The sequence below is a fragment of the Acanthochromis polyacanthus genome, chromosome 17, assembly GCF_021347895.1.
Source record: "Acanthochromis polyacanthus isolate Apoly-LR-REF ecotype Palm Island chromosome 17, KAUST_Apoly_ChrSc, whole genome shotgun sequence".
Classification (NCBI taxonomy): domain Eukaryota; kingdom Metazoa; phylum Chordata; class Actinopteri; family Pomacentridae; genus Acanthochromis; species Acanthochromis polyacanthus.
In genome coordinates this window covers 16815974-16828118 of record NC_067129.1, presented here as the reverse complement: position 1 = coordinate 16828118, position 12145 = coordinate 16815974, and the positions used below count along the sequence as shown (strand labels likewise).

The 12145-nt window shown below is 39.3% G+C and overlaps 1 protein-coding gene across 1 annotated transcript in view; it reads left to right on the top strand.

Annotated features, from left to right (window-relative positions):
- Nucleotides 1–12145, top strand: part of uvrag (UV radiation resistance associated gene) — a 100606-nt gene that overhangs the window by 18268 nt on the left and 70193 nt on the right. Inside the window, 2 exon segments of the mRNA XM_051937475.1 lie at nt 4105–4231; nt 11859–11943. Of these exon segments, the coding sequence (XP_051793435.1) occupies nt 4105–4231; nt 11859–11943 (212 nt within the window).

Sequence of the window (12145 nt, the reverse complement as noted above, 5' to 3'; positions counted from 1 at the left end):
GTGCGACACATTGGAGAGATGCAGGCTCTATCAGTCGTCTCTCTGTGACTGATACCCCTCTCTGTTTTCTCCACAAAGCTCTCAGAAATCTTCAAGCGGAGGCATATCTGCGCTTCTTCTGATCCTGGCTAAGATCACTATCTAAGTATGTGTGAGAGTGTATCACAATCCCTGCTTGCAAACTACAGGATGGATAACAAGCCCTGCCAAGCCTCCATTATCCGTCTCATTCTCCATTGAACTCCATGTTTGGTCGTCTGGCTTATATTGCATTTATGTTTCTTAGTCATCATCCATACAGTATTCAAAGATTATGCCTTCAGTCTGTCTTTACTTATTTTGCAGTTGCCCTACCTGTTTGTCCCAACTTAGCATTTTTCAGTGTGTAGTTGTGTTAACCACCAATTTGTCTCCTTCATCAACTGTATCCCAAAACAACATCCATCTGTCCATGAATCCCCAGTGCTGTTGCTCATTAGATGATTAGCCACCCCAGGGTCCCCCTCTGCCAGATAGAGACATGAAGCCTGATGGAGGGACATCCCATAGACAGAGCAAGACGCTGAATAATGACGTGTACTGTGATGCTGCTGTTGTCAGGAATCCAGCGGCTTTATTGCGGTCTTTCACTTGGATGTAGGTTGAGGATTTCTGTACTTCTAAACACTAGCATGCGACAGTTTTAATGTGGGGTGTTTGTTTAAATATGCTGAACAGGGCCTAAACACCGCAAGTCTTTTCTCACAGCTGTACTCTACTGAGTTATTTCATTCACATTTTTCCAGCTATACCTTCAAATCTTCCATCACACATACTTTCAACTTCCTCTGTTGCCACAAAAAAATGCATTCTTCACTGTGATAACGCACCGATAATGTGACTGTCTGCATCAGTTTAAAAACACCTTGTGTTGACACCTGCCTGACTAGATGTCTGCTCCGGCTGAAGGTGGGAACAGCTGTTTCCCCTGCTTCTAGTCTGTATGCTAAGCCAAGATAATGGAGTCCTTGCTGAAGTTTTACATTTGTGAGAACAATATCACAGTAATAAAACAATATATAAGGAAAAAGGCAAAGTTTACACACTGCTGTGTTGTCTAAAATATACAAAATAGAACAAGCATACACTACTGTTCAAAATTTTAGGAGTCACCCACACAATTTCATGTTTTCCATGAAAACTCACACTTTTATTTATGAGCTATCATAACTCTGCAAGGGTTTTCTAACCATCAGTTAGCCTTTCAACACCATTAGCTAACACAATGTATATGGAGAGAATTTTGTTTCTTTCTTATTCAATCAATCAGAAAAGGTTTTGCAACCAAAAAAGAGAGTTGAGACCAAAGAACAGTGGCCATGTCCCCGGCTACCCTGCTCAAGCCGGGACAAGCTGAGACAACAATGCTAATCAGCGTGCATGCACTATCCGGGCCTTATAATTATTATTAATGTTACGAATGTACGCCGGTTGTAGCCTAAATTATTTAGCATGATTAATTTGTGCGCAAACGGCTACCAACTTACCTAGCGTGGAAGCAGCCAGCAACAGCACAGAGGGGAGCGGCGATGACTGGCGGTGGAGCAAGGCCAAACCGACCAATAGGAACTCTTGTCTCTCCCATCAGCGTTGGCCCCGCCCATTTGGTTCAGTCAGATTCGCAAGCAAAACTTTAGAATTCGCAACCAAAACTTTTGAACTTGCAAACAAAACTTTTGAATGGTAGTGTATCAGAAACTCACATTTTTAAACTTAAATGCTGAACCCCAAAACCAACTAGCAGAATTGAAAGGTATGTAATTGTTTTAAAATTCTAAATTTACACTAATAATAATCAGAGCAAGAAACTGAAAAGGCTAGATTAATTGTTCGATTTTTACTATCTGACAATCCCTAAACTAATCATAGAAAAGAGTAATTCAGTAGAAAAAATGACCAAATCTAAGCTAATGATGTGTTATTAAAATTTAATGATGCAACATTTGTTATTTAGAAATTTACCAAAAATAAAAAAATTTGCACCAAAAAAACAAACTAAAATTCTGTTTTTCTGTGCAGCTTGACTCATTGACTTAGCATTGACCATCAGTCACATGACAAATATCCACAGACTTTTTGGCTGAACTACAGGCTGTTTATAGCAGAGAGCATCTCATACGGAAAGAAATTAGAGACACTGAAGGAAAATAAAATATACTAGAGCAATAAAATGAATGTAGCAAGTCTCCAAAATGATAGATGGATGACCAAGTTGTCAACAGCTTGCTGAAAGATGCATTTAGCATGGTGAAATATCTTTCTGGAAGTGATGTGCAGAGCGTTGGGTGTGTGTGTCTAATTTGTAGAGCCGCCGTTTCATTTCCAGTAATTATAACATCTGTAGCAACTGTTCTTGCTGGTTGCATGTTTTTGAAAACTCAATAATCAAAGAAATCCAACTTCTTTGCCGCTTTTTTTATGATTTATAGTCTTTTAATTGTGTCATGCTACACAGAAAAAAATTCTGAGTTTTCTCTGCTTCTAGCAATGGTTGTGACGTTTCCATAGAGATGCAGAAATTTATATTACAATGAAACACAAACTCACAGTGAGTGAAAATGCGACAGAAGCAAAAGCAAGGAAAGAAACACCTTCAAACTGCTTGGTGTTGAGTGGGTTCATTAATTTTTTTGTTTGTTGCTTTTCTTGTTTTGTACTTGCTTTTTCCAATTTGTTGGAGTGGCCCGGGCAAAAAGACAGAGCTAAGGTGTTCACAGGAGTTTTTAGTGGCATTCGGGAGACCAGCACAATCTTAGGCAGGTGGTCATAATGTTGTGTCTGATCGGTGTGAGTGAAAACAGGTGTGTGTGTGTGTCTGTGTGTCTGTGTGTCTGTGTGTGTGTGTGTGTCTGTGTGTGTTTCATAGGTTGTTTTCAAAGAAGAAATACTAAATAAGTTTTAAGCTTCAGTGTACCACCGGCGGTACACCTACTAATTTGCATAGGAATTTCAAGAATGTCCGACGGGTGCAAACGCGATTATACAAACACTATACACCGATGGAAAGCTTAGATTCTCATGAATCCGCCGGTATAAACCACTTTCAGATGCGATTACCACAGCGGGTGAGAAAAACACATTTGTCCGACAAAAACAAATATTCATCCATCCGTTCTCTATACACGGCTTCAAAGCACACAGCGCGACTCACATTTCCGGGTTTATTATTACACACAAAAAAAAAAGATTCCACAAAAAACGGCCATAATCCAACCTTTTACATCAGATGACACAAGCCAGTAAACTATTTTGTCCAAAACATGTCCTGAAGTCGGTATAAAATCCCCGAATCGGTCGTTTTCAAGGAAATGCACCTCCCGATGCGCGTCCAATATTCCCCGTATTTTTCGTAATTTTTTTTATTTAAAAATAGAATATTAGCGATTTTTTGTACTGAAAACGGCTGGAATTGACTGAATCTTAAAGGGTTAAATGATTACTTACATGTAGAAAACCAAACACCATTTGTACAGCAGTAACAGAGTAATGAGCTAATGTATGCAAGAGTGAAAGCATAATATATAGGATTTGTAATAACTTTACTGTAGTAAATTATATAGGCTATACAAAGGGTGATGATGAAGATGACCAATAGAGGTATAAAGATGCTGAAAGAACTCCAGTCCACATTTGACACCCACCCTCATCTGCTCACGTCTTATCAGAGCAGCTGCTTGAATGCTAAAAGCCGGAACTCCACACCACTTAACTTGCAGCCAGCCATTCCCACGACTGGGCTCATTACGGAACCTTTGCAGCAGTCAGAGTGATCTCAGGCCTCAGCAAGATGTTTTGAATAGACACATCATCCTGTATCTTTCTTGTCATTCGATGTTCATGGGGGATTTTGGATTAGCATTTGCAAACGTTGGCTTAGGGGATGCGTATTAAATCAAAGCGACGTGGTATAAACCTGCAAAAACATGCCTTGTTTTTTATTGAGATAATAGGACTTTTGGGGTCTTTACAAAGCGTAAAAACCACAGAAAACTGCTATGGTCACATACTAAATATTTTCTCTCATCCCCTCTCTCTGTTTTCTCTTCATATCTCCCATCTGAGCAGAAGAAGGAGCGGGAGTGCATGCAGCTGCGTATAGCTGTGCTGCGCAGTGAGCTGCAGAGGCAGAGGAAGGCGCTTGGCAGGGAGATAGACCTGCGACAGAAGGAAAGGGCACAGCTGCAGAAGAAAGGTAAACTTCTACAACAGGTACAAATGTGCCTGTTAACACCACAGCACCATGTACAAATCAGCTTGTAATGTTGTATACCCTTATGGGCCGATCTTAAGTACTTTTGCAGCACACATAGTATAATGATGAGTTATTAATTGTTTCGTTGATTAATTTACACAGAAAGCACTATTTGTTTCAGCCCTAAAAATGTCATTTTGGTTTATTTTTTGAACCGTGTTCCCCTGTTCCTGTTCTTTTAAGCAATATACAGTGCTATTAGGCTATTTTCCCCTATGCAGAAAACAAATGGCCTGCCACAAACAGTTGAGCTAACAACATTAAGTGCATAATATGGTTTTTCAGTAGGCGTAATTAGTAGTATTACCACTTATGTTATTGCTAGAGTCAGCATTAACAGACACAGGTGGTAACAGAAATGAAAGATACAGGAGCCTTGTGTTACATTATCATCACATGACATAATCATTCGGTCCTTCTGCAACTTATTTTGTTATCTCCAGTGGTGCTGTTTGTCTCAAATCCTATGTTTGTAAGTCGATTTTATACAATGGTAAAAACACATGCAGCTACTTCCAACCACTTCCCCAACTGCTTTTGTGATTAGCCACAATCAGTTTTGTTACAGCTACTAATTGTAAGTAGAATTGAATATAAATACGGTCATGTTGGAGTCAGAAAATTCACATCTAACCAGAATACTTTACATTTTATAACGGTACAGTGAATTACTTATGGTTTAACAGGGTTCCTTTTGAATACATTTTATATTTCAACTCATGCGTCTCTCTGCAGTTCAACCAAGTGCTTCGACCAACCTTAGAATTAATGTCCTCTATAATATCACACTGTTTTTCTTGTTAATGTGTCACCAGTTATAGAGAAGGCAAGTTAAAGACAAGCTTATTACCAAGCTAATGGATTTTGCACATGTCACACTATAAATTCAGTTATTGAAATAGTGTTGATAATTTGTCTTAAATTTATGAGACCTATCATTTGTCACTCCAACGTGTGATTTTTGTTGTAGGAAATTCCACTTTGTAACACCTCGGTCAAGGTTTCAGTGTTGTCTGACAGCAGCAGGTAGACTGTATGTGTGCTTTACTACATGTTCATTTTAGAATACAGTATAGTACAGTAAAGAAGGTTGTCACGTACAGGAAACCTCACTCAGGCTGCCAGTCAGAGGGTCGCAGTCACTCAACACAAACACACATGTACACACATAATGTACAGTATACAGAGGCATTCCTGTGGTTTGCGCAGCCTGTGCCAGGCCGCTAAAGCAGGAGTGTTTGTGCAGTGGTGTCACTTAGTTAACCCTGTGAAGTCTGCAGCTCGTGTCTCTGAGACCTAAAAGCTGAGGAGGATTTTACTGCTGGTCGCTGTAAAATAAAAGCCTTATGAAAAGCCAGTGTTAGTGAAGCTTGGACTAGTGAATACACACACACACACGAACCCGAATACATATACAGATGCTCATAGATGTACAGTACTTGCACCTTAATAATTTGGTGGATTTTTTGTTTGCGTACCTGCAACTTAAAATATTGGGATCTCTGTGTACTCTGGGGGGTATGAAGCACATGAAATCTCTGCATTCCTTAATTTAGCGACACAGTTGCTCTGCCAAGAAACGTGTCTGTCAGTCTGTCTGTTTGTCTGTTAGCAACAATACTCAAGAACAGATTAACGGCTTTGGATGAAATTTTCAGGGAAGGTCAGAAATGACAAAAAGACCAACTGGTTAGATTTTGGCAGTGATGGGGCTTATAGTCTGGATCCACGGATTTGTTGAAGATTTCTGTATCATTGCGAGATAGCGTCACACTGTCACTGTAACTATGACAACAAGTGAACGCTGCATCAGCTGCCTGCTGATGATCACATGATTGTGATCCTACCACAAATCCACTGTTGCAGACTTATCGGGACGTATCCGTCGGCAATCATGCAAGGAACAATTAATTAAATAGGAGTGTTTCCGAGTCCCATCAATTACTGCCGCCCACTATCTATTTAGGTCACGTGATTTGGTATCCATATATAACGTACACATGCATAGCACACGCCTGTGCTCAGTGCAAGGTCATTTTGTTTGTGGGAACATCTATATTAAATGGCCACATTCTATGTTGCCATGATTTCTGGTCATCACTAACTAATAAACAAATGCTGCATTTTATATGGATGAATGAACAGCCTCAGTGAAATGCTGCACTCTCTGAGTGCTTTACTAGTTCATTTTGTCCCTCTAACAGCTAATTAGCTGAACATCAGTATTTACCTACTTTATTGTACAGAGATGATAGCTACCAAATCTAAAGTACTAACATAATAAAGTTAATTTTGACAGTTGTAATGGGGCAATCAAACCTGTTCCTAGACAGTTTCACAAAATGCATTGACTGCATATAGTATATCTTGGGTGTACTGTCACAAGCACTGTTGTGTGTCTGAGAGCAGCCCAGGTTCTCTCTACTGTGAGGCCAGTTCACTGTCTGGTCAAAGAGCAGGACTCTTCACTGAGCCACTAACCTGAGGTGGGGATTGTTCATGACTAGCATGAAGTCTGTACATATCTGCAGACACACACACACAATAAGAGAGCACTAAGAGGGGTTTAAGGAGAAGTTTCCTTTGTGCTGCAATTCTTAAAAAAAAAAAAAAAGGCACTTAATCCTCCACCTCTTTACCTGTCACCACTCCGTCTGCAGCCAAAAGAACTCGCTGCTCTGCTCTTCTGCAGCTCTTTCATGGCCTTTTCCCAAACTGGACAGGTGCTTATTAAGAAACAGAAGAAAAAATTACTTTAGCTAGTTATAAAGGGAAAAGGTATTCAAGGATAATTGGAAATCCCGTCGATGAATGGGGCCGTGCTGAAGTCTTGTTGTTTTTTCCCAGACTCATAACTCAAAAACCATATGCTGCTGAGCTCTGCTGTACTTCCAGCTTGTTGTTTAACTATTCTAATCAGCCTGCACACATTCATTTGTTGCTTGATCGGAAAAAACCCTGCATTAATTACAGACAGGATACTCTCCGAGACAGGTGTTTATAGTGCTTCATACAGCAGCTGATTTCATGTCTGATTATATTTAGATTGGCACCACAATGTGTTTGTTTCATCTGATCTCGTCTTTCACTTTAGAGACACATATGATTTTATCAATGGCAGCTTAAATTTCATTTTGAAATTCTCCTCTGTAGACTGTATTGGCATGTCTGTCCAAAAACATACAAAAGTGAGGCAGAAAAATTAGCCCTGTTGAGTTTGAATCATATAAGCCAGTGACTAAGCTTTGAGTCAGTTGGGGCAAGTGTTTCATTTGTTGAATTTTCACACATTCCGGTGCTTATCAGATACAAGTTTCTCTTTCAAGTTTAACCATTGCTATGCAGTATATTCCCAGGGGGCATCCCGTTTGGACTGTTAATTTCCATTCTTCGTCATGCTCCATAGGATCTCATGGCCGTGTGGTCTCCCTGTCCACATTCATAGGGCCCATTAGCAAATAACTCTTATCAACCTGTTCCCAGCAACCCGGCCTACCTCAAAAACAGGAGACACACAAAACCCAAACATACATGTTGGTCCTGCAGGTGTGTGTGTGTGAAGCTTGTGAGCTAACAGATAAAGATGAGATGAAAGTTGCAGTTTTGTGAAGCAACTGTTACAATGTTGCTTCAGACTTGCTGATGCCTGTTCTGTGTATATCTTTGTTCATGTCTGTGCGCTCCCTCTGAGATCTTGGACAGTGTTAGCATAATAAGCACTGAAAAGCGTCAGCAGTCGGTATCATCTTGATGACAGGTTTATGACTAGCTATTCAATGCCCGCTGATTTATAGTAATAGCAACAAAATCACAGCAGTAGGATAGACTTGAGAGATGCTATTATTTTGCTCTTCAGCAAACACACATACTCACGCTACGTCCACCGTACGTCTTTCACACATTCCATAACGGAGCCTATGAGAATGGCCGCAGGTTTTTTTTTTTTTTGTTACAGCTGTGAATTGGAAATAAAAGTCTTTCTGTCCTCCCCCTGAAATTAATCGGTTTGGTTTTTGTGGGGTCACACTCTTGTCACAATTTCCTCCTGTCTAATTTCCCTCCTTCTACCTTGAGCAGACGACATAAATCAGGCCTGTGAGAGGCATTTATTGTTCTTAGTAACGGTAGTTATTCTCACGCTCTGCAACGCAGCCAGAGCTCCCGACCAATAAATGTCAGTGGTTGGGTTTCTCAAGTGTGAGGAACAGAGTTCTGTGAAGGTATGGTGTGCAGAGGTATTTGTCACCTCAGAGAAAAGGTCTCATATTGAAGCTATCATCATTAGGGCACCTTTAGCAGCAGCTCAGCTTTACACATTGGCTTCTACCAGCTGGCTGCTATCTTGACTCAAGATAGAGGTTGACAGGTACTACACTCCAGCACTCTGCCTAATGGCTCAATAGTCTACTTTTATAAGTTCTTCCTGGTGTTTTTGGTATCTCCACTGATGTTCCTCTGCTCTGTCTATTCAGGGTCACTTTTCATCATAAATACTGTCCTCTGGGATCACTTCATATTAAAACAGAGACACTTGCTTTACAGCTGTTTTTCAACATGCAGCTTCCAATACATCCTAAATAAACTCCCATAATACATTTTTTATCAGTATCATAGATTCCTTTAAACAATCATTTTTATTTTTGTCATTTTTACAGATAGTTTGATTCTGCATGGGATAAATGTTACTTGATAAATATGTTGTAGATTGAAACTTAATGCCTCTAAAACTGTAATGGTCAGAGGGATGAAAGGATGACAAGATGAATGGACAGAACAGATAGGACAGAAACTGTTGTTACATTAAAGCATTGTGCAATTCAAGGGAATGCAGTGTTAAAATATGTTTCCGTGTCATCACTTAGAACAGAGCTGGCTTGTCTGATCTCTGTCTGACACTATCTATCCTATTAACTAATCTGATGGAGATACTTCTGAGTACCTCCAGATTCTCCTTCATTCTGTAGTACTCTCACATCTTGTACCCTTATGCTGCCAGTAAGAATCATGGATGCATGTTAAAAACCATTTGTGCACATTTCTGATAATCTTAACTGCTGCAAACCCGCTTCTGACTTCAAAAAGTTGCACTGGAATGGAAATTGACTCCAACATTTAAAAAAAAAAAAAAATCAAAGAATGTTTGTTTCCACTTAGGTTTTGACCTCTTAATTGTCCTTCTTCTGTGCCCCACTGGTTATACATGCAATTCAGTGTATATTTACCATGTTTACAATACACTAGACCAGAGCGTGTGCTGAAAAATGTAGTTGAAGTTTCACAAAACACTACAAGACATGACAGTGTTGCCACAGAAATGTTGAAGCTTTGCTTCTTCTTTCAGAGTTCTTCCCTGTAATATTTAAAAATGATAAACAGTTAAAAAAAATCTCAATACGTTTCCACATCTTTTATGGAGAACAGTTTTTTACCAGTTGCTGACATCACTCAGTTAGGCTACAGGAGGAGCAACAAGAAATGTTGAGTTTGCATTTACAGGTTCTTGGCAACAGATTACTTTATAGACAACAGAGCCTGTGCTGCTATCTACCATGTGTTGTCTATTGTGTTTACTCTTTTTTTTCTTGCTCAAATAAGATGCCAAGAATAGAAACCAGAGCTCTGTTACTACTCTTATAAACAAACAGCAGTCAGAATCACTTATTATCACCTTGAAATAAGTGCCCCACAGTACACAGAACAGACTATTCATGTTGTGAAATTGCAATTTCACACAATGCAGTTAGCAAATTGCAAGTGCTGCAGTTGAGGATGTTGGAGGAGAGGCTGATAAACAATGAGACTGATTCTAGAATTCAGTTTTGCTTATTTCTAACAGATTGAAACTTTCAGGTGTTGTTTATGTTCACCAGTTCATCCATATACATACAGTATATATATATATATATATATATATATATACATACATATATATTATATTATTTAGGCTGCTCACTGGTTCCACTGAGATATACCCAATCTTATTAGATAGCCACAACTTGTGTATTTCACAGCTGAAACAGACTTTTATCGTCAGTCTTACAGTCCCCCCAATTTTGCATTTTCTTTTGAAAGGATGTTTTGCTGTGTTCTAAAAGTTTTCTTCAGATTCACTTTGGAAACACAGCTTTTACCATTTCTTTGTCTCTTTGTTGGCAAAATTACACCTGAGCTACTGGGCCGAATTTCATTGAATGTTGTAAAGGAGTGGAGCACAAGCAACGAAATAACACATTAATTTTTTGTTGCAAATTCACTCTGTTTAAAATTGTTAGATAGGGCAATAGCTTTGCCAGGGGTCTGTGTTCTCCGATTGCCCTTTCAATTTACATAGAGACCCAAATACCTAAAAGGAGACACTGATGTGTCAAATCTGATCCCTTTTAACTCTCTTATCAACTTCTTTCTGCCCTTTCTATTATCTTATTAGGCTCTCACAGTTGAGCCATTGCAATATGTATACATTGATGTATTTTAAATGATGGCCCCTGAAGTGTGTCTTTTTTCGAAGGACCAAGTTACCTTGCTTGATTCATCTGAAATGGAGAAACATTAACAACTGCACTTCCTGCATGGGTTAGGAATTCTTCCCCCATCATAAACAGTGAAGCCTACTATCTATTCTGAGAATCAAAGATGTGTTTTTTGTCACAAACAGCATTACTTCATGCTCTATTCTCTCCTCATCACCAGTACCTGATACGAATTGGACGCATTGCTTCTGTGCTGTTGCGCCTGATAGTCAGTCTCACGTTAACACTTGTATTAGGACTGTAGTCCAAATGTCTTCATAATCATCACAAGGCACATGCAGTTATCTAGTTGCATTTCCCTTTTTCAAGTTCCAGCAAAGAGGGAGCACTAAGTATGTAAACACTTCGTTCTGTTTATTCTGGAAAGTGGTGAAAAATGCAGGAGAAAAACATGATGCAACCATGTGTTTTGGTTGTTCTGAATCACTGCTTTGTCTTTTGATTTATTTACAAAAAGGATCATGTGTGATTGTTGCTGTTGAATAGAACGCAACGGACATTTGAAGCTGAAATTCTGTGAACTGTAGAATTATAGTTTTTTGGGTTAAGGTACACTAATCAAGCGTCTATTTTTTTTAAATGACATGAAACCTTAAGCAATGTTTCTGTTGCATTTGCCTGCCATGATATATGATGCCATATGAACACAGATCTGAGAAATATTCTCTCACAACCTTAAATTATAGTTCATATCTTTCCGGTTTCATGCTAAACTGAGACATTGTAAGCTTGCCAATATTGCGGTTACACAACTTCCACATGCTGTATCATCACTGTCCCTTATGTGTCTGACTTTATTTATTTGCCCAACTCTGTATTTACAGTGTCTGACAAATCCTATAATCTCCCTCAATATGTTGTTTGGTTTTATATGGTGTCAGAAGGAAATGGTCTGGGCCTGATCAAAAGAGCTGTTTGATCTTGCTTAAATGTAACAGTGGATGGAAGCCAACCACATACAAGCCCACCTGGCTGTTCAGATGTAGCAGAACAGAACACACACCTGATAATTTACTTTTTCTCTCTGTCTCTATCAGAGGAAGTGTTTTCTGCTCAGCACAAGAGCTTAAAGGAGGAGAAAGAATCCTTAACCAAATTGCAGAAGGAATGCACGGCCAAAAGGTATGTATAAAGCTGTAATTAGCTATTGCTTTATTTTTGCATAGAAAAAACCACTTCAGATGCATTTATCACTGTCAGATGGACATTATCCAGGGCCTGCTCCATTATATTAAATGTTAGTGAGATTACACCCTGCACCCTGCCTCCCACCTTGCTCTTTCAAAACAAGAGGATGTTTTTGCGGATGGTGCTGACTATTTAT